Genomic DNA, 23,595 nt, shown 5'->3' on the forward strand with positions numbered 1-23,595 from the left:
TGGAGAACGTAGAAGGTAAAACTTGATGCGCGCGTATTGTAGAAACGTAGACATAAGTTAAAAGTCCCACGTTGTCCCACCAGAATTCCTTTTCTGACCGTGTTGCTGATACATTTATCTCCCAAAATTTATAAAAACCAAGCTCTATGGATTTGAAAATGCGATTTTACAACTTTTTAGTAATGAAAAACGATTCGGATGATTAAATCTTATGTACATAATTTACAACTATACTAATTCTTGATATATACAAAGTGCAATTTTGTTTGTCATTTATACATTTTTACCTATCAAAACACGTTTAATGCGAATTGTTGTCTAAATTTTAATCGGCCATTTTATTTATCAAATTTTCGAGTTCCTAGCAATATTCCTAGCAATATAAATAATGATTTATACAAAACTTGTGGTTATCGGTTCAGTTTTGCTCCTTACTGTAATATCAACTTTATTTAGTGGTTTAATTGTGACGATGAACATTTCGGGCGCAAGGAAGGACAACGTATGCGGAAAGAAAGAGACGCGGAGAGTCGCAGTCGCTTCGAGCGCGCGCGGCCTCTCTTTACACGCGCTGTCCTTCTCTACGTTCGGCTCGGTCTTTGAAGCTCAAAAGAGAATAGTATCCGTATACGAACTTTGCAAACAAGCCTCCCCGAGGGTTTTGCGATTATAGAGGATTTACTGTAATAAAAAAGCAGAAAAATCGTAATCACATCTTTTAGAAATAATATATCTTTATTTATCAAAACAGAGGCAGGGTAAGTAGCAGAAACGTTTGCACTGCAAGGAACATTTGGTCACATAAAATATATAACATAGTGAGATTCGTAAGTCTTATAACTCATCTTATAAAATTAATTAAAGTAGTAGTATTATTATAGTGGCACATAGCTGGTTATGAGGCGGCTGCAATTCGTAAGCCGAATTAATGCCAAAATCACCCATAAGCAGATCAAGAAAATATCTGAAAGTTTAATATTATTTTTATAATACAGCGCTGTATCAAATATACAGTAAAAACGTAAAATAGCAGAGCAAACTCTAAAAATTTGTTATTTTGTTTCTAATGCCGTAAATACAAGGCCTACGATTTTCATTTAAGTATTACCAGATTTTAGTTCAATATTTTACAGTTTCTCTTGAAACAAATCACAGACACAACATTGTTGAACAGATTCTTTATGTGCTGAAAACTTAGTTAGACAACGTGATTATCGTGTGAAAAATTGCACCATAAACACCAAATTTTCTACTGCGATACTCGTTGAAAAATATAAACATGATCTGATAGTAATAAAGATTAGATAATCTTGATAATAACTAGACTGCGGATTTGATGCATTTATGACAGTTAGATAGAATTTCAACTGCACACAAATTATTATATTATATTATTAAAATACTATTGTAAGCAAGTTCATAATTTGTGGTTCATAAGGGCCTTCGAAAACTAATACAATAATATTATACAAACTTTGGTGATTCAAGTTATGAGTTAAATGAGACATTATCTACATATGTATATTAAGAAAAACAATATGTACACTATACCTTTTCCCTGAGTTGGTTGTAAGATTATAGCATCACAAAACTGCGCATCGGTCGCTCTTCTTGTAGGATTTATCAGTATGTATTTCAAACTGGATCCAAACCAATAATCTAACGGTAGCACAATCATGAAAGACGAATATATTATACCGGTTATAAGAGCACAAATGATAGGTCCTGTAAGTGCAACCACGATCGAAATGAGGATCACCGTTACTATAAACGAGAGCAGGAAGACCCAATTGGAATGAAGAATCGAGATAGTTTCTGAAAAAAGAATGGAGTCGAAATATGATGTAATTGTAATTGAAACTGAGGTGGATATTAAATTAGGAATCGATGTCATTCGTGTCTAAATATTACAATTCATAGCTAACTAAACTGCGGAGTCGGTACATTTAGGCTTTACACTAGAACTACAATTTAATTTACGACTATTGAGATTATAGAACTTTATTTTTCTTTTACTCATTGTAATGAAAAAAGATCTATGATAAAAATCGGTAAAAATTTGGCTAAACACACCCTTGTCATTTTTATAAAGTAATGAAGAACAGTTCCTTTTACTACTATTGTAAATCTAGTGTTCAAGATATTGCAATAGTATTTTCAACCTATTGAAACTACCAAGGAAATAAATTTTTAAAATATAATAAAAACTCTGAATATTTTTCATAGAGATCCGCAGTATACATGAAAAATTATCAAATAGCAGTTACCACAGTTCAGACAAGAGGAAGAGGATGATCATCTTAAACGATTCTCAAAGAAAAGGTAAGCTTTGCCTCGCCGGTGTTAGTCGAGCCGCAACAACGCAATCGAGTTGCGTAAAAGACAAAGCAAAAAGGGACTACTAGTCGGAGGGTGGCCAGGCTGATCATCTGTCTATGGGGAATAGATCAGCACGACGACGTAGTTACGCAAGCACGACCCATGTAATCTGAATAGGCCCCGACGCAAAATAAATACGGGGACACAATTAGGTAAATGCGAATCTTTAAAGCTGGTTAGGAGGATCGGTTCGTGGGAGTCGTGGGCTGGTTCTGGTGCGGGGGTTGTGTCTGCACGCGGCGAATTTTTCGCGCGCGCCTGTGCGTGTGTGCATGCGAGGGTGCTCGGGCCGCGTTATGGTGAGAAAGGTAGGAGGGCAACGCGGATTCCCGGCGTTGCTGCATGGGGGATTTGGCAGGCGAAGTTTCCACATGAGCGAACAACATTGATAAAAGCTACGGGGGGACTCTCTGACTGTGCTTCATCCCTTCGCCAAACTCGAACTAACTTCGGTTTGGGTCGAGGTGGAGAAGAGCTGTCTCTCTCTCACAAGCTCGTCCTCCCTTTTCTTTTATTCCTTTCTGTTTTTAAGCCGGCTTTCAATTATTTTCCTATAATTTGCTACAGCCCCTCGCGACCTCTCCCACGAGCAGCAGCTCACCACGGGATACTTTCGTTCACGATACGTTAAGGAATGTTCCACACGTTATTTCTGTTTTCGTCGTTAGCCTCTTTTTACCTGGCGATAAGAAGAAGATGAGGCACGCGAAGAACCATCCCACGTTCACACTTGAACTATAAGGAATGCGGCAGAACACCGCCGCAGCGCCAAATCCTATCAATGAACCGTATCCGATGCTTCCTGGAACAAACGAAATAGTACGATTCTGTGATAGGTTGCGGATTTCTTCATCTGCGTACCGGGTCGGTTTTGACCCAGGCTATTTTTGTTTTCACAGCTACTCCCAGCACGCAAAAGCAGAGAATATAATATCGGTTTAACCCCTTGCCGTACGAGTTTCTTCACGACAACGAAAATTATAACTTCCCGTCCTTCAAAATTTTCTAAAAGGAAAGGGAAATTTATATTCATTCTATACCTACAGTATATTTACTTTAGGACTCGTACGCGGACCTTTTTTATAACTATACAATTGGCGAGGCTTGGGACAGTTTACAATTTCAATATTGTACATTTTACAAACTATATCTTTAAGGGTTCTTTTGGCGGACACATTAGTCTTTCTGTTATTCTCAATGCAGTAGCTACTTATTTAGTTTAATTGTGATAAGTTGCGTGCAGAAATATCAATTTTTTGATACTCCAGAACCTACAGTCTAGATCAGTGGTTCTTTACCCTTTCAAAATCACGGAACACTTGCAATTTTATGTATATTAATTTTCTATTAATTTTCTATATTGTCAATCTTTGTTCTATCTATTTTCTATATTGTCAAGTTCTATGTATATTATCAATAATAAATAACAATCAGTAAATCAGATTTAAAAAAAGGAAATTGGTACAATTTTTTTAATGAGATATTTGGTAGATATTTGGTGTTAAATAGCTACTTTCATTTTGTTTACCCCGACACAAATTCAACTATACAGGGTGTCCCAAATGTGGTGTACTTAATTGAAATGGGAGGTTCCTGAGACCATTCTAAGAGACATTTTCCTTTGCACCAATGTCAACTGCGGCTTTGTTTAGGAGTTATTAACGAAAAACACGGACCAATCAGAGCGCGCCCTGGCCCGGCGCGCCAAGCCGCGCCGGCAAGCGAGTGTCGCGGTACGCCGTGACATCGCATCGTGACGCCTCCCATTTCAAGGAACGACACTTGTTCTGGTACACCCTGTATATTAAGCAATTTACACAAGAACTACAAGACTTGCCAAAATGACGGATTCAGATTTTTTATGTTGCAATTGTTGAGATTATAAAGATGATTCGTGGCGACGCTTGTTGAGCACTCCGATTTACTCGCTGATATTTTGTAGAAATAATCATATAACGTCTCGATAAATGCGGCCTTGTTATTTTTGAAAAGTGATACAAATTAGTCAGTTTTAGTGTTCAGATTTTCTAGTGTTAATATACATATGTAAATTCTTTATTTTCTTTCTATTAATGCTCCTACAATTAATGTTTTGGCATAATAACGGGTTGTACAGAAACGTTTAGTTGCAGATACAACTTACCCGTTATCATGTGGCCGATCATGGTTCCGACGAACAAGAAGCCTACAAATTGGTCAATTGCGTAGACAAGGTGTCCTGATAAAAGTCCTATGAGTCCTACGAAGAAGCACAAAGCGCAGACGAACTTCGGAAAGCTATCAGCTGAAAAAAGAGGGGATGATGTTTAACGACGTTGACTTATTGTTAGCCATGATAGTTATGATTGCAATAACCGTTGTGATTGAACGTACTTAAAACCTCGCAGGAGTCTGGATCCTGCGCAGGACTGCAGGCATACGAGAATGTAGGTACGTATGCAGCCGATTTATTACCATAAGTGGCCACTGTGGCGTAGACAGATCCGATCCCGGTGTAGCGGCTGTAGATTCTTCTCATTGGTGAAGTTAGTTTCCGGTATGAGACCTATCAGGAAATATTCCACGTATTGTTTGGCAACTTTAGTTCGTCTATAGGCTGTCGCATTTCAAATTCTCATGGCAAATATCTTTGAAAGATGTGAATGCGATGAAAAGTTTTTTTGTTATTGGATTAGTTACGTTTACGCTTATCGGCGACCGAGGCCTCTCGAGCTTCGTTCTCCTAATTTCTACGTTCGGTGCGGTCGACGCGGCCACAAAAAATAGTATCTGATTCCGATCTATGTCACAACACAGAACCGAGAATTGACTTATTGTTAGATTGGGACTTTACGTTATGCTGTTATTTATTCGATCCTGGGATGACTTTGACAAGGCCTATAAAGGTGAATTTTGAATTTTTTCGTATAAGCCGTTCCCGATATACATACATATAAACTCACAAGGTTGACATCTACACCTACCCAATCTCTGGCACGTAATTTGGATCGATAGGAGTAACAGAAAGACTAGCGTCTATGAAAAGTACTCTTAAAAATATGCTGGGAAAAACATTGGTAAGTATGAAAAAGTTTCCAAGTGAATTGAAAGAAGCAGAAGTGTTGAGTGAAGATGTATTTCATTTTTTAAAGAAATTCACCAAGTCCAACATAACGTAATAATTATCATTAAATTCTTCTAATGTCTTTACAATTTCATATTTTATCGATGTAAGTCCCCAACACGGGTATACGCCATGCATACTATTCTTTGACTTTTGCCGAACGTAGAGGACAGCCGAGCTCGAGAGGCCTCGGTTACCGAGAAGTGTAAAAATAACTATGTAGTCCGATATTTTTCATTACTTTTTTATGGAACTTTCACCAACAACTGAGGCCTCTCGAGCTTCATGGCCCCCTAAGGGGGTACACCCCGCTGTATAGTGGGGATAGAGTTCTGGGACACTTACCGGCCAGACATTTGGGACATTTATGGATAAAATACTGTATTTGTTTTTCTTATAACTGCATAAAGTTCGCAGTGTATTGGTCAATAAAGTTGTAAATAGCGTTAACCGTGTAGTTGTTAGAAAAGTTCGCCACTCGGGGGTCAAATAGGGTTGCCGATTGTTCTAAAGCTCAAACCTTTTTACAAAAAAATGGTGGTGTGGGGATTTTTATTTAAATAAAAAAATTCTATCAATGTAATAGCATTATCTTATAAAGCATGAAAAACATTCCATTTTATTCTAAATATTTTTTAAATGTCTACTATAGCTTTGAATACCTTTCTACGTCCAAGGGGTGTTTTCATTCTGAAGAACCGAAATTAGGCCGGAAAAGATAATTAGGGGTTAAAACTGATACTGAAGTACCTGATAGCCATTATCCATGATATCACTCACGGTGAGCATACTTATAATACCCTGGAAGTAAGACTCAGGGCTGAAGTCCCGCTCGGACAGGTACATCTGATACATTTCGTGTTCCACAGGGTTTTTATCACAATTTGGATGTTCGCTAAATGGTACCGACGCTGGTTGCGAGTCAACCGTTACTATAGTGTCCTGCAGCTGTACTTTCGTGTACGGTGCGATTGCGTGATCGAACTCCATGTTGCATCCACCCGGTACGGGTGCTACGAAGAGAATAAAGAGCTGATGGTCCAAATTGTTATTTTGTTTCCTGTTATACAGTTTATTATTATCGAGCCCGCATCCGACACCAACATTAAATGAAAATAATTTCCACTTCATTTGATCTCGCACACAGTTACCAATTCAATTTCGAGCGAGCCGACGAGTTACTAAGAAGGTATACATATTAGGTATACATAAAAATTAATTTTTACTTATTCAATTTTCAACTGCGACGTAGGGATGGAGGGGATAATATTGGATTTTTATTGAGCTAATATAACAAGAGATTATTATAGATGAACTCACCTTTGTGATCGTAAAAAATGGCAACGGCTATACCCTGAAGCTCCCTATTGTTACGGTTTTTCAAGTACAGTTGAGTAACCGTCGAGTTTGGTTTAACGTAAAGGCCGATATTAGACCCGTACACTGTTCTGTTGGATATGATATGTGGAAAGTCCTCATCGTATGACAACGTAACGTTATATTGATATACATGAACTTGAGCGATGATAAACGAGGTGGAAGATGATACGTCTGTTATGTTAATGGTAACTTTAGCATTTGGGGCTATGGTCATTTGTTGAATAAATGCATCGCTGTTGCTAACAGCTCCAGACATGTGTAATACACTCCCATCTGTAAAATTTATTAAACATTACTGTTCCACGATTACCTTTGCAATGTAGCAATCAAATATTTTTGCACTATTCTCGGCTATTTTAATGTACAGCGGGAACTATACAAAATGTATTTTCACACCTTCGTTATGTTCTTTAAACCTTCAAATGTTTATTAAAACTACGAAAGAGTGATAAAAAGACAATTCGTTTGACTTATATATGTATAATAAAGGAAATGTACGCAATATCCTTCAAAATAATGCGCAACTTAAAAAAAGTAACTTCCGCAAGTTAACAAAAATACACATTTTTCGTTAATATTTATTGATAAAAGACACTGAGAAAACACTTCAGTTTTCAAATTTCAGAAAAGAATTTGTTAATTTTGTTCTGACATTTTTCTCAATTTTTTCGAAAACCGTTTGTTTTACGAAAGAAAGTTGTACAACATAAAAGACGGGTTTTGTGCAACAAATTTTTTGATACAGTCAATAGTTTTAAAGATGTCCTACAGAAACGATTTTATAAGCATACATGCAACTTGCACACCTATAATAACTTCCAAAGTATGCGTTGCACGATAAAGTTTTGTATACAGAAGTTGCATAGTCTGAAGGGGTACATTATGTAGCGTATTTATTTTTTGTACAGGTGGAAGCGTTTCGGAGATTTGAAGGTCGACTTTGTTTTTTTTTTAATGGAAAACTATATTTTTATACCAAAATATGGAAAAATGTCGAATTCTGAGTAAAAAAGTATTGACCTTCATTAGCCCTAAACCTAATAATTAACGAGTAATTTCACTTTATTTCATGAAAATTTTACTCGTTATATTGATTCATAGCATAACAATAAAGTTTTATTCATTTCGTATTTGTATTATTAGGACCTTGAATAAGTTCTCGCTGTTTCTTTTACAAAATAAAAGCTTTATTTAAATTATAAGGAACAAAAACATTTCATTCAAAGTATTGCCCATCACTAGCAATAATTCGAGTAATTCCTCCAACTTTTCGTCTTCAAATTTTTTTCGGTGCGCCAAAACGTTCATTATCCTCAAGTTCAAAATCATTATTTTTGAAGCGTCGAAACCAGTCTCTGCATGTCGTATCCGACAAAGCATTGTCACCATAAGCCTCAACAAGAATTCTATGTGCTTCAGCTGCAGATTTCTTTTAAATAAAGTAGTGCAATAAAATTCCCCGCAAATACACTTTATTTGGCACAAAAGTAGACACACATTTTCAGAACTAAGAAAAAATTACTTTGTTTACACTAAAGTGAACTACCATACACTGAAATTTAAGGTTAGATACACTACTGCCTTGCATGTGTGTTACCATTCGAAATTCCACGAACGGGGTACTGCTACTGCCATATTTGAAGAAACAGCGAGAACTTATTTTCAAGGTCCTAATACATTTTCTAAAAGCATGTTTACCTAAAGTGCGGCCCGCTGTAACGTTACGCGTCATCAAAGTGGCCCCCGTGAAACCATTTGGGTTGGCCAGGCCTGTTCTAGATCGACGTGATTTTCAAAGAGTAGACCAACGATTTGATCTCAATCCACATTTGGGAGCAGCTGAACCACGCGCGTCCATTGGCGTGAGGAAAAAAGAGCAATCGCACTAGCTCGTGCATCGTTAACATTTATGGGATTACGCGGAATAGCCCGACGAGTGAGTACATATATCAGTTATTCTACAGTGAAACGAATAATTCGTAGAGAAGGTTTACGACCATATAAAGTTCAATGTGTTCAAGTCTTATATCCAAACGACTATATTTTGTTCGTCAAGATTATTTTCAATGGATCTTACCGTTTCTTGAAACGTGTGTGTTATTTACAGCGACTTAAAACACAAAATTGAACAAGGTTTCGAATATTTGCGGTCCATACAAAATATACAAAATTTTAATAACTCCCCCACCACTGCATTTACAGAAAAATTCGTGCCACATTAATATCCCCCTTTATCTCAAATAACTTTTGTAAGAACATTTTTTTTTGATAACATCGATCCCTTTAATTAATTTACTATTTTAACTAATATGTTATGTTTATTTTGTACAGAACATATAGCAGACATAACTTATTTTATGTGATATTTAAATTAATGAATTTGAAATAATTCCTTATTGCAGTTCATTAAATCATTTGAATGAAACAACGTCATGCAAGTTATAGTCATTTTTGTGTGTACAGAAGAGTGCGCGTTGTTTACCAAAAACACAGTGTGTATCAATTCTTTAACGACCTATTACAATGCTAATTTTGAAAATCCCATCCTAAAAATGAACTTATATCCTACCTTGGATCATATTACATTAAGTGGTATACATCAACATAAGTAAGTGCTTGTAAGTAACATATTATATGCACAACCTAAACTATACATCTGTAATGTAATGTAATCCAAATGTGGTTGCTAAATAACCTAAGCTGTTGATGTGACCTGACCTTAAATAAACTAAGATTAAAAAAGAAAGTGCTGGTAAGTATTAAGTGTAAGTAAAAGCCAATACTAGATTCCTAATGCATAATTTTATATTAGTACCATGTAGTAAAATTGAGTAAATACTGTTTCTAGTAAATACGTCATTCTTTATGCATACAGAACCGATTATTTGCTTCAAGAGTCACTAGTAGAAGCTTTTATTTGCCTTCACGCGTACGACACATTGTTTCCCAATCAAGCATTCGAAGGGAATTCCCCTAGTAGCGGGAATAAAATTTCTTCACTCTTCGAGTGGATCTTTTGGTAATTCATTGACATAGTATTGTATTTTATTAGAATATACATCTTAACAATCTACAGTCTGTCCAACAAGAATGTACTGGCGATATCTCTGCAACATTTAATGTATTTGAAAAAAAATGTAATGTGAATCGAACATACAATTTCAAATACCAACATGCCGTGACGCTGGATTAATAAAACTGGAAACAAATGGATTTTGAAAGAGAACGGTGACTTGAAGCAACAAAGCGCACAACGGAGAACATATCATTCTGATTGACAGGCTATCCCAGTCATCATATGCAAATTTCATAAAAAGTGTTTGGTCTAGAATTTTAATTGATTGTATTTGTCAAATATAGACATCGCTAATTGTTTTGTACAAAGGAAATTAGTAGAAAGCTGACTAGAACAAAGATGACAATGTACAATGGACAAAGTTGGATCCATGATTAACACTCGTGCAGCCGTTAATAAAACTGTTATACAGGATGGCCATAGGTGGGTTTTTTCAGACCGATGATATTTCTATACTACTATTTACATAAAAATGCTTATTTAATTAATATATGTTGCGATATATGTATACAGGAGTGCACTATTTTTAAAAAGTTTACATTAAAAGCATTTATGAAAAATATAGTTATTTATGAATCCTCACCACAATTTATACATTTCACATTTGTTGTTTTCCTTGAATGCATTTTGCATAGAAACTATTTACAGTTGTTAATACATGTTCTCAAATATTTTTTGTCAGTACGCTTTTGTTGGACAAACCTGAGAATTGAAAATATCTATCCTCCTCAGGAAAATTCGGGCAAATTCGCCATCAACGTGCGCCGAAAGTCAATATATCAGCAGCGTAGTTGCCGTGTCGTCAGTGGAAACATCTGGTATTTAATTGTGCATAAAAGGTTACAGTTTCGCGATTCTGATAAAATTTAAATATGTTGTAAAACTCAACATTCTGAACAACTTTTTCCTATATACATGTAACCGTCGCTTGGCCGTTGTTCCCGAGATATTCGCGAAAAACTGCAGCTACTACTACATTGAATTTTGCCTATACGTGCACGTCCGCGGCAGGCGTTTAGCAATGGTAAGCATGGTGTAAACGCTCGTCAACTATTTTTGCAGTGTATCACGACACCTACCAAGAAACTATACAATACGGTATTATGTTACGCGGTCGTAAACGTTTCAAAACAAATGTTCAATGAAGGTTTGGTATCGTAAATATAAAACATTATTTGCTGAATTTTATTTTACTAATGATTATAGATTTTTTCAATATTTTCTAATAGTTTTCGATCAGGTTTAACCCCAGCAACGACGTTATAAAAATTCGGATTGGGTTAGGTTTCAAAACCTAAGTAAAATATACATATAATAGCCCATGAAAATAAGCAAAAACAAACTTATTCTGAAACCTAATTCATTACCAACCCTTAATTAAGTCAATTTGAGGCGATCACTTTTTATTTTTGGGTCCAGTGGAACGTTATAGTTTTTGAGGCTTTGCGTATCGTCTTTTTCGACAAGTTCATCCAGTAAGATCGTTTATCGACCATCGTCATTCATACGCAGGCCACAAACGTGCAGTATAGGCAAAATTCAATATAAATAGTAGTAGCTGTTGAAAATCTTCATCTTGACAATACATTAAAAAATCATCGAAATCGATGAGGTGTAACCTTTTATGCAACAATTATCTATCTCTGGTATCTTCGAAAAGCATGAGAATTACCAAAGCTGAAATTTCACGTGTCAGATACAACACCTGTTCTCTCCTAAAGATCCGTTAAAATTCATTTGAATCAAGCATCGGTACCAATAAAACAAGGGACATACCGGGTATATTGAACTTTGAGGTTATGTGCTTACCGTAGAGAGCCTGGTTTATCGGATTTTTTACAACGGCATAACAGCTACCGGCGAGCAAAAGCAGGATCAGTGGCTGTCTGAGATGACCGTCGCTCATGTCGATCAGCGATAGGAGCCGCGCGACACACTTATTCGATGAAATTGCTGGTACGCCGAGCTAGCGTAAAGCTACAGAAAATCAGTATGGCGCAACAGCTGGCACCTTACAGTCGACTACATGCCTGAGCGCGGTACACATCGAGCCTTCTGTCGCGTCGCGTCGTTCCGTCTCTCTCGCGAGCAGCCAATAATCGAGGGCCTGGCCTGTCGCTGTCTCTGTTGCGCGCGCGATCTCGCTGTGTTCGCGAAGTGACCGCGAGGTGACGACGCAGTCGGCCCAAGATGGCCACGCTGGATCAATGAAACGCGAGTAATCGTAGTAAAAACAGAAATTGACAAGTGTGCAGGTGAACATCGGGCGTTGATTACGGTGTAAATGGACCATGGGGAAGGATCAGGAGCTGCTCGAGGCAGCGAGAAGCGGAAATGTCACCGTGGTCGAGAAGATTTTGGGTCAACGAGCGAAGAGGAGTGGTCCACTGGCAAGGTGGGTGTCACCGTGCTACACTTTGCTTTTCCTCGGATGTTTCGCCGTTTCCAAGCACTCTGTTTCACCTATCCGACGATCGTGTTCCCTCGAAATGCGATCGCCCCCGTTGTTACCTTGCGAAACGGGCCGGACTCTCTGTCAACGCGTCCGTGTGTGTGTGTGTGGATCACCGTTTATCTGTCACCGATCTCTCATGAACTTCTCCCGTGCGACGATTTCTGTGCCACGAATGACAAAACTGTGCTCATTACACATACACGCTGTGCCCTGCGTATCGACGGCCGTTTTCAATTATTTCCTGTCGCCCGCGACGTTAGTTCCGCGTTTAGCGGCTTATTAATCGGGCACAGATAACTGTGTTCGAATGTAAACCGTATCAAACGAGTCATTACGCGTACCGGTACCCGTGTCTCAGTGAAATTACCTACGCTCGATTGATCGCTACATTTTTTAAAATTAATCCCGACGATTTCCGTGCGGTTCCCGCGCCGCGCCGTGCCGGTTGTTCCTGTTTCTTAATCGCGTCGATTGTTTCCGCGTATGGTCGCCCCGTCAATTAAATCGCGGAACTTTACCAAAGTGAATCGTATACGCGGCCGGATGTTTTGGAACTTTTTCTTTTTGTTTGGACCACTGAACGTTATAATTAACGTCTTTCGTTTTTTTTCTTCTCTTTTTCGCTCTACTACTGCGCCCTCTCTCTCTCTCTCTCTCTCTCTCTCTCTCTCTCTCTCTCTCCCTCCTCTCTTTTGCGTTTCGATCACGCGAGAGATTTTCGCGGGTAGCACGCCGTTAGACGCTAATTGGATTTACGGCGCGTATTTTATGAAAACTGGGACCGGACTCGGGTGAGCACACGGGTTCTTGCCGCGCGCGCTTGTGCACGACGCTTAATAATTGGGAATTTTCGTGTAACACGTTTAATATGATTCCTAGGTGGAAATGAACGGGCGGAAGGTAATTTTCCCGGCATAATCGGGCTTGCTCTGAATATCTGTCGAGAATAATGCGCCCGTATGTGTTCGCTCGTTATTGTTCAGTGATTATTCATGATTTCACCGTGACCATGAATCACCCCCCCCCCCCCGTTCAAGCACGATGGCCGAAGATGCACTCGGACAAACACGCAACGATTCACCATTGTCGATTATTTTAGAGTTTTTAGAATAAATCTTTAGTTGCGGGAGAGAACGTTCAGCAGCGGAACGGGAACACCTATTTCTTTTTTGGACACTGAAAAGATATTTCGTTTGATAAAAATATGTATAGATGATACTGGAATTTCGTGAAATATAATATTGGAAAAAAATTCTCCAGCATGGTCGGATGCACTTCCAGAAGCTCTTGTTGTAGCTCTCTCTCCGAAACAATTTATCCATAAAATCAAATGCAACAAAGACAAATATTTGTATGTCCAGTTATGTGTTTTCCTGTTGTGCGTTCTTTGGACGATACGAAGTCGCGTGTTTCTCAACTCGAAACAAACCTTCTCGCATTTCTGATGAAAGCGCCATTTAGAAGTTTGACTCAGGCATTATATAAATACTTTAAAAATGTTATCTGAATAGTTTTCTACTGGCGTTACATTCTTATTTGGCCGTTGGTTTATTTAGTTTATTTGCACACCTTATATATGACTGTTAAATGAAATTATTTATGAGATAATCTTTTTGAATTCCAGTACATTTTTATTTGTACTAATCATGTTAAATTGTTATCTATATTTTTGTATTTATTTAACGTTGCTTTAACGATATTAACGGATTAACGGATTTCTTGTGTACATACGTTTTATCTCGGTTATCTTTAGGAATTGGAGAAGGTTAGATATACATACATAGATGGTCAGCTGTGTTGAGGAATGTTGTTAGGTCATTGGGCAGTTCTCTTCTGACTTATTCGTAGATTACGAATTCTAGTAACAAATGTGCTGTGCTAATCGGTGTTTTACATTGTTCGCATATATGTATAATCCTGTTTGTTTAGGAGAGGTGCAAATTTCTTGAAACTAGAATATTCAAAACCGAAACGGTTATTACAGTGTCAAAGTAGACTGCAGAACTTTATGCAAAATAAAAAGTGTTTGCATTGATTGCAAGACACAGAGATGAAATAAAAATTTCTTTCTTCTTTTTAATTATCTGATTAAGCTGAAACCGATACGCTGTGATGTCTTTGAATCTTTTTAATATGTCCACTGCTTTAAATTGTGCTTATCCATTTTTGTCATAAATGCATAAAATCCGCAGTCTAGTGGCAAGTGACGGGTCTAGGTTAATCGTCCATAAAAACGTGTCTGTTTATCGAACAAGACCGGTTATACGTACATATAAAGTTCTTGCATCGGAGGCCTGCAAAGCTGCTGCTTCTGCTGGCCGGAAACGGTCCAGATACAAGTCCGCTCGAAAGTTAGCGGTCCATTGTTGAAAAGAAACTTCAGCAAGTGGACATCACGACGAGCGTCGAACTTTCAGCAATCGTAAACTGTGTCACGACGAAGACGTTAAAAAAGAAACTGTGAAATGGTAATCGAGTAATGGTTCTAATTAATGAAAAAGTGCGGCCCGCTACGCTCGGTGTAATAAACCTTGGAGGGAACGTTAGTTTGAAAAGGGCTGTTGTTGCTCGTCTCTTTACGGCCAAGCTTCTATTGTGTTAGCGATATCTTTATGGGGAACAATTTAATTAAATCCCGGTGATAACCAACGAGAAATGTTTGGTCGTAGCGCGTCTGGAACCGGCACGAACCGTCTACGAGACTTATCGAGTCAGGCTATTTTCTATTTATGGGACAGATAAAGGGGCTTATTTGGTGGGTAGCTATTTATTTTCAAGGGTCAATGATAAACCTCTCGCATGGAGACGCGATAGTAGATCGTAGAGGAAACGACGATGCGATGGTGCAGCCGAGTCGTAATATTTTTGTCTTTATCCGAGGCCATGTGAAGATATTGACGCGTCTATCTCGATTGGTTAATTATACGAAATAAACGTTGCAGGAATCATTTACGTGTACCAGGGCTTGAAAACAGTTATGATATCGGTTTCGGTCCTTGAAACAGTTATGAAGGACCGATATTCTGAATAACTGTTGTGAAGGCCCGAAATTATGGTTGATATCGGTTTCGATTACGGTCCTTCGTACATGGATATCGGTCCTAGCATAACGGTGTAGGACCGTTATTTTTTCGGTCCTATATCGGTCCTCATATCGGTTCTAAGTTCTAAGTTTCAAGTTATAGCAATCAAGGCTTGAAACGGGTCCGAAAATAACTACCAACATTAAAAACGGTTATATTTTGGTCATAATTCAAAGTTGTTTTATTATTACAATAAATGTATACATTATTGACTATTTTTGAAGTGAAACTTCATTTGGCAGGGTGTAGGCCTAATTCGCGTCACGGAATTCGCGATACGAAAATGCGTAACGGAAGTGGTGGGGATGGTTAGCCGAGCTAGTCTTTAATAAAAAAATGGCTGTATCTCGAGAACGGTGGGTCCTACCGCAAAAATAACGAAATTTTCGAAAGGCTCAACCCCGAAGCATATAGGGTACGCCCAACCACATGACGTACGTAGTCTTTTGAATTAAAAAAAAAAACGCGGCAATAGTGAAACTTCTTGCAGTCTAGTAATATTTAGGAGTAAATTAAGATTGGAAATGGTAAATAATCCTAATGAAGCGACAATAAGATCAGGAACTTCGAAAGTTGCTGAGCTTCTCTCTAGACTCTAGATTTTCGCTTGCAGAGTGGTGAGTCTTGTGTCCAAGAGGATGTGTTTTGTTTTACCAGAGATCATTCTGATTCGTATCCCCGCAAAAGCGTCACCTATGACGTCGAGTCAACAGTCGCGTCGGCAATCGACAATTAAGGTGCCGGTCTCTTTGCCACCGATTACAAAGCATCGGCCGACCCTTAGTAGTCGCTGTGCCTAAAGCATCGGCCGAGCAACAAAGTATTAGAACCGATATGAAGACCGATATAGGACCGAAAAAATATCGGTCTTAGACCGTTATGCTAGGACCGATATCCATGTACGAAGGACCGTAATCGAAACCGATATCAACCAAAATTTCGGGCCTTCATAACAGTTATTCAGAATATCGGTCCTTCATAACTGTTTCGATCAAGCCCGAAATGAAACAGTTTCAAACAGTTATTTCCGGGCCCGTTTCTAGCCCCGAGTGTACGCTTCCTCAAATGACTTTGTATTAATAAGTACCGCGTTAATAAGCTCGGAACTCGACGGCATGTAATTGGATAGAATGCGTTCTTTTCTCATCGCGTTCGTTTTCATAATCGAGTAGTAAATGGTAATATAATAGGCAATAATTAGTAATACCCCTAATTATGCTGCAGTTAATAACCCGTTACACGTTTTTCTAGAGAGGATAGGAGTCATTAAGTTTTCACAACTTTAACATTTCCCATAAGTACGGTAGAATGTACACGTCCGTCGGTCGTTACAAATTTTATTCTTCATTCGATTTACATAACGCAGACGATTCGGTTTCCTTGGCAACAGTGATGAGATTGTACAAAAACAGAGAGCTGTATATGACTCGTTCCGGAGCAAAAAACATTTTGTGTAATTACTTAGTCATCGTGTTCCAGCTAACGTAGATTAGCATTACCGCCATCACGATGTTTAAAAGGCATCATTTGAATGCCTTGAAACTTCACTTTTAGGCTTCGTCTGACGACACTGGTGGCAATTTTCGGTTTCCGATGATGAGAGCTATCTGATTACAGCAATTTCTGTATTTTTGTTTACAAATAATTAATACAACCGTGGTATTTAAAAATATTTTTGTATTATTATGTAAGTATTGTTCTTTTGTAATATACAATTTAAAATCATTTTTTTTCTTACTCCGAATCTTCATCGATTGACGCATAAACTACTTTTTCATGTTCATTAGTTACTCTATCGTAGTTGTCGATATTTCTTAAATCAAGTCCTTTTAAATATTGTCCGAGACAATTATTAAAGAATAATGGAGTATGAGTAACACAGCGACAAGAAAGTCACCTGACTCATGTCTGTCGTACAATCAACACTGTGCGCCATTTTAAGAACGTTCAGAGTACATTGAAAAATTGCCACTATAAACATGGAACAACTTTCCCGCAATCTATGCAAATTGTAGATCAAATCGCGGGGAAAATAATTGCGCGGCTGAATGATCACCAGTGATCGGGTGTAGCTTCGATCGAAACGGAGATCCAAGTAAAACGACTAGAAGTGTGCGAGAACCCGAAAATATCAGGCCGGGGCGGGTTCTCAAAAGTATAAATGTATGTGTGTATCGGGTACCAGATACATACTTAGATCGGTTCGGAAATTTTTTTAGTCGGATACCCGAAATTGCCTGACTCTCGCTAGGGGTGTGTGTGGGTACCAGAGCCTCTGATCGGGCCGGGTTCTCTAAAGTTTACATTGTTCGCGAGTACCCGAAAAGTTAAAATGCGAAATTAGGTTGGACGGTCATGGTAAAGCGTCATACTCATGTGATTACAAATTTTTCAGTTCCTCAAACTTGACTCCATCCAACTGCAGCTTCGGGATCCCAATCCGATAATGAGCTTGTTTTTTTTTTATAAATTTCTCATTATCTCTCGGGTAAATAATTATGCATTTTGTATCATGTGCTGTAAAAAATGTTCGTTGTCAGTGAGATCCAGAATTGGCCAAGTTCTGCCAACGTCCTTTTGGGCAGGCGCACACCCGTAGTAATTGCCCATCTGTAAAAACGACGGAAGGTCGTGGACCCTGTGTGGACGGGATCGTTCAGTTCAGACGATGGAGCGATTGATGGATGGGGACAATTACTCGAAGCAGCCGGTGGCCTCGCGTCTTTATTGACCCAGTCCCGCGAATTTCTCGACAAAGGCGACTTTGTCGACGCTTGTCGCGCGTTCGTTAATTAAGTCACGACGCACCGGGAAGGGGGGAGATGGCATTTGTTTTCGAGAGGGCTGCGCGGGTGCGTGTTCCTCGTGTACAATCGGTCACGCGTGCTTCGAGTATGTTCACGCACTTTAACACTGATTGTCGCTCATGAGCAAAAACCGCCGCGCCGGTAAGAAAGAGAACACGAGGAACGGAATGCGAGAGGGGTTAACGGGTGGGAGGGGGGAGGAGTGATGGAGGAGAAAGGCCGCAAGAAGCGTGCCCCATTTCCCCTGCGAGAGCTTCATCTGCAAGAGCAGATGAGGCGAAACGGCGCGGCGGCCGCGAGAAGGATAAACAGAGGAAGAGCCGAGCGCGAGATTCCTAAATGTATCGCACGCGGTGAACGCGCGTCTCCTCTTCTAACAAATTGCCTCTTTTGCTCGTCACCAGCCGTGCAACTTGCCCATAACTACAAAGCTCGCCCGCGGCAACTTTCCACCAAAGCTTTTTACTCATCCTCCTCCCATGGTTTTCGTTCTTTTTCTCTCTCGCCTATCCTTCTCTCTTTCTCGCTTGTCACTCTGCCGTGCCGCGCTTAGCCTTTTCGCCATCCTCCCCTCTCATCCGCCTACTCGACAAGAGATCAGAGGAAAGCAATATAAAATGCGCGACTGGAACCACACGGTGCAAACGACGCGGACAACGCGCGCCAAACCAGACCAGAAATATTTTGCGATGCTAATCGCGGCCTCGATTCGCCACTTGTTCCTGTGCCACTGGCCGCGAACGCGTTTATCCTCTGTTCAACCGGCTTTTGTTGACTTTCGATTGGCCAATCATTTTAATCACGGCCCCCGGGGACAAGGAAAGGCCTTCGTTCCTCGGAAACCCCATTCCTTCTCTGCACCCCGGGATTCCGCACGTCAGAACTCGTAATGTTTGTTGAATGAGTGAGTGTAGTAATGCATACGTCGATATACACAAATTAATCCTTTTGCAGGTCTTCTCCATCCCTTTGAAAATCAAAGAGCATGTTACAATTATTTCTACCACCTTATTGTCAAATGATGCACCCCATTAAAGAAGTTTCCTCGAAAATTTAATTCTGTTCAAGTAATAGTTCGGCAGATGTTTCAGACCTTTGATATTTATGTAGTGAATGTTATTAACCATTACTACTACAGATTGCCAATAATGATTAGACGAATAAGTATCTACTACATACGGTTCTACTACAAAGAAAAGAACCATTTTGAATGAATTTATGTATATGTATACATATATGAATAAATGTTTTTTATGTTATTTTATATTTAAGTATTATTACAATATATTTGCATCGGATATTCTTTGTTAAAGTTGCTTTTAGAATATCCTGAGTTGCAAACGCGTGAACATGATTTACAAAAAGGTGAATTTGATCTGTGAAAAGGCGAATGTGATTTGTAAAAGAGTTAATTTCGAGTTGCGGAAAAGTGAATATGATCTACAAAGGATTAATTTGGAGTGCTAAATCAGTATACTCCGAGACAAAAAGATTTAACGACTGGTAAAAATGAATTTTTCATGTCATTACTAATTTTGGACATCCCTGTTTCTTAATTTCCTTACTAGTGTTATTAATATCGCTATTTTAACCCTCATACACTCCTCAAAAATAGTTGCATACAAGATCCGAGGATAACATTTCACCCGTTTTTGCTTCACACTTTAAATCAACAAATTATGTTTTATCTATAATATTATATTTTAAAGAAATACATCTTGCAACACAGACAGAAGAAAATCGATCGGTTTACAGTAACCTACGCAAAAATAGTAAGTAACAACCGTTGATAGATGTTTCTCAAAACATACTCACACACACACCCTTTAAATATCAATTAATGTATATGCATAATTCCAATGCAGAAAGTTCGATAGTTTATCTGAAAAAAATTCCGAAATATTCGTGCAGAAACGGCCTCGAGGACTATACATAGAATGCCCCTTTACGCGCAACAGTCGTCCGTTCGTGGCTCGGGAAAGAACTGGGAAAGTGCCCAAGCTCCAGAAATTGCAATTAGTTTGGACATCACAGTCTTAATTCACCCTCAACCGGATTAATCGCAGGAGATGGAAAGTGCGCGCGCTTCATATCTGCGCAGTGTCTATACTGACCCCTTTTTCTCCGCAGTGTCTATACTGACCCCTTTTTCTCCGCTTCCGTGGCAATCAAATCAGTTTTGTCTCGTTCATGAGATAGTGCTAAATCGAAGCATTACAGGCTCCCGCAACAAGTCAATTACACTCTACCGATTTCGTTGTAACGCCGTATTCGTCCTCCGCTGCTCGGGAAGAAGGAATTGATGCGTTAAACGATCCACGAGGGGATGATTAGCCGACACCGAGGCATTCTGCCATAACAAGAACGCCGCGTCGCGCTTCGGTCAGTGCTAGACGGACCAATGGGCGGTCATCCCTTCGAGACAACCCCTGTATCATCTTTTGGAAAAGGTGTTTGCGGGAGGAAGGACCTTTTCCGATATCAGCACGGGTCGTGCTCTTTCTCGCTCCCCTATTATTCTTTCTAGAACACTTTGTTCGTCTCGCAATCTACTTCCCCCGGTTGCTTGTTTCATCATCTTTTCTCGTCCGTTGAGTTTTCTACCTCCATTTATTACTATTATATGTATCTATATTGCTTTCCTCTCCATGCTTTCGTTACAGAAAGGGGTGGTAACTTGCCCGCTCCCACAGTTTTATGTTCCTTCCTAAAACTCTTATTCATAATTTAAATTGCTCCGAATTTTTGTGTAAAATGTAGGCAAACGAATGAGGTTGTGTGTGATAAAAGGCGAGAGTAAAGAGAAAACAGTTTCATTGAATTTAATGTTATGAAAATCAATCATTTTCGGACCTTCTACGAAAAATGTAAATGAAAAACAAAAATGTGTGTGTACAGTAAATTAATACAACAAATTATTTTGTTTATTCGAAAATGCTAATGTCGAAAATTATAAGACGGCCACATAACCATTCCTTTCTTTATAATTTCGTTTTACATCTTTACATCTTACATTTTATTAATTTCGTGTTTCATCTTTGTTGCTCTACGCTTCTTTTTTTTCGCCAGCCTCTCCCCTCCCGTTCCAATTTGAACCTTCTCCTTCTCCACTGTCTATTTCGAATCCGTCCGTCTCCCTTCTCATTTTTCTACCTTTCTTTGTTTCACTATCAGCCACCCTCTACCCAGTTCGCCTACTCTATCCGCCACCGGCGCGGCGTAAGGGTGCGTTCGTACCGAGCACTCACATCCGCAGAACCGGAAAGGGCTGGGATAGAAGTTCTCCCTTATCCCTCGACATTTTATTTTATTGCTCCTCCGACCTCGAGTGCTGGGGAAAACTTCGTAATTCAATGACTCGGGGTTCTCCTGGATATTTCACTCTAAACGCTGCTGTTATTGTTTTCGGCATTTCATTCTCGTTGTTGGAAACGGTCATTTTTTATTAGTTCGCGAATATTATATTGATTCAAACAGAAAACTTTGATCTCGTGGAAATGGTGTGTAGCATCTGCTACACAAACTACTAAAACCCAGTTACGTATAAGTACGTTTATAGCAATTTGAAATAGCATTTTTAAGAACCTTGCAATATAAAGAAACTTCACGTTAAATAGGGAGAAGCGTGTCTAAAGTTTTGCTTAATGATATTTCATGTATGCAAAAACTGGGAGTACGTCTTATTCACGTTCAGTCTTCAATACATGCTTACGCCACACAACCTTGCCTCAATGTTGGTATCAAGCTCTTCTTCCTCTTTCCGTCCTCATTGAAACGTTTCCCCGAGCTTTTTTTAGCCGTCTTTCACGCGAATCGCTCTGCAATCTTTTTTGTGCGATACACTCTCTTGGTATTTCCCATGATCGTAAAAATATTTCAATATACAAAACATGTCTCCTGCAAAAACATGGCATACCAAGCGTTTGCTTTCGCTCGAGTTCAACACTGTGTAATTCGAGTTGGCTGGTTACATTACAACCGGGAAAACAGTTTCTGTTGTTAAATTGCTCAGCGTGAGTATGTGATAACTAGACAGCGGATTTTTTGCATTTATGACGAAAATGAGTAGATGTAACTAAAAATGGTAAAAGCATTAGAAGAATTTAAAAATACTATTATATTATCTTCAACCTATTAAACATACATACATATTAAGAAAGAAAATAAATTTCCATTTCACTCCAGTTTATTGAAAGTTTTTATTTTGCATAAAGATACGCTGTCGAGTAATAAAACTTTCGTCAAGTTCAAGTGCATTATGCGTCAACTACTAGATGCGTAAAGCATTTCAAATAAATATGTTGCGTAGTATAATTCATTTTTTATTCTTCTTATCTTTTATTGTGATGCAAAGGTCACCTTCAGTTTTCTTTAAATTGGATGTCTGAAACTATGTCTTGAATTTCGATAGAATATTAAAAGCTACGCGAAAAGTATTACAGTAAAGCCTTGATCTAAGAAAACGCAAGTAGTAGAACAGGGGTGTGGCCAACCTGTGGCGCATTGAATGATTACAAGTGGCGCATTGAATCCTTGCGCCTCTATTTATTCTTTTGAAGTAGGCGCCATAAATGAATCCATCTTCATATTTTCAACACCTGAGAGCTCTCAGTTGAATTTATACAGCCTTCTTACTCATCAATTCGTCGCAATTTTTGACAGTTTACGATTATAGGATAGGAATTAGAGTGTTCATGACAGCGATCGCCCTCTCGTCCAAAAGATCATTTCTCACTATTGTATTAGATTGGTGCTCCAATGAACGTGTGTCTTTTCAACTGGCTGAAGTTAATTAATTTAGTTGCGCGATTGAGTTATCTCTTTTTCCTCCCCTCACGGAAGCAGATCCTATCCCTATTTCTATTTTCCAACCGCAACAATGAACGTAAGAAGGTAGAAAAAGTGCTCGAGTTGTATGGCGCATCTGAACTCCTTCGTGAAAAAATTTACGCATGGTATGCAGAAGGTTGGCCACCCCTGTGTAGTAGAATCTATGAAAAACGAATATCTCCTACACTGCGGGGCATACCCCGTGAGGGATCAGGAAGCTCGAGCCGCCTCGGTCGCCGAGCAGTGTAAAGGTCTTTGCACACTATACCGTCACGGCAGGTAACGGCAACGGACCGCGCGGTCAAAAAGGCACCGCGGTGGTGGTCTTTAGGTCTTTGCACACTATACCGTCACGGCAGGTAACGGCAACGGACCGCGCGGTCAAAAAGGCACCGCGGTGGTGGTCTTTTCCGTACACTACTGATCGGCACCGCAACGTCACTGAACGACACTTTCAGTGGCGCTCACCACTGGCGCGGGCG

The 23,595-nt window shown here is 39.1% G+C and overlaps 2 protein-coding genes across 9 annotated transcripts in view; one reads left to right on the forward strand and one right to left on the reverse strand.

Moving 5' to 3' along the window:
- Positions 1–700: 700 nt before the first annotated feature.
- Positions 701–12,410, reverse strand: LOC143216387 (transmembrane 7 superfamily member 3). 6 transcript variants are annotated; one of them, XM_076439367.1, is made up of 9 exons: positions 11,748–12,410; positions 10,522–11,615; positions 6,803–7,135; positions 6,233–6,495; positions 4,753–4,924; positions 4,523–4,663; positions 3,059–3,181; positions 1,552–1,815; positions 701–964 (listed from the first exon to the last, which is right to left on the reverse strand). In XM_076439367.1, exons 2-9 carry the CDS (start codon positions 10,562–10,564, stop codon positions 876–878), a joined length of 1,428 nt encoding a protein of 475 aa, XP_076295482.1. In that variant the 5' UTR covers positions 10,565–11,615; positions 11,748–12,410; the 3' UTR covers positions 701–875. The 6 variants fall into 6 exon arrangements, with proteins under 6 accessions (XP_076295482.1, XP_076295481.1, XP_076295483.1 ...); XM_076439366.1 differs by having other exon boundaries at positions 10,522–11,653; XM_076439368.1 differs by lacking the exon at positions 11,748–12,410 and having other exon boundaries at positions 10,522–10,576; positions 10,641–11,741.
- The window catches only part of LOC143216385 (ankyrin repeat and SAM domain-containing protein 1A), a 102,438-nt gene continuing 90,790 nt past the window's right edge, over positions 11,948–23,595 (forward strand). For all 3 annotated transcript variants that reach the window (XM_076439359.1, XM_076439361.1, XM_076439362.1), the window contains exon 1: positions 11,948–12,333. In XM_076439359.1, the coding sequence (XP_076295474.1) occupies positions 12,230–12,333 (104 nt within the window). In that variant the 5' untranslated portion in view covers positions 11,948–12,229. The remainder of the gene's footprint in view (positions 12,334–23,595) is intronic.

This window comes from Lasioglossum baleicum, chromosome 15 (genome assembly GCF_051020765.1).
Source record: "Lasioglossum baleicum chromosome 15, iyLasBale1, whole genome shotgun sequence".
NCBI classification, from domain to species: Eukaryota; Metazoa; Arthropoda; class Insecta; order Hymenoptera; family Halictidae; genus Lasioglossum; species Lasioglossum baleicum.

Excerpts from the sequence above, each read along its gene's own strand:
- LOC143216387 (XM_076439365.1), bottom strand. The coding sequence starts at position 11,844 with ATGAGCGACGGTCATCTCAGACAGCCACTGATCCTGCTTTTGCTCGCC. Across the intron at positions 6,496-6,802 it reads CATTTTTTACGATCACAAAG|CACCCGTACCGGGTGGATGC; the intron begins GTGAGTTCATCT and ends TTCTCTTCGTAG. Across the intron at positions 4,925-6,232 it reads TCATGGATAATGGCTATCAG|GTCTCATACCGGAAACTAAC; the intron begins GTACTTCAGTAT and ends ATTTCCTGATAG.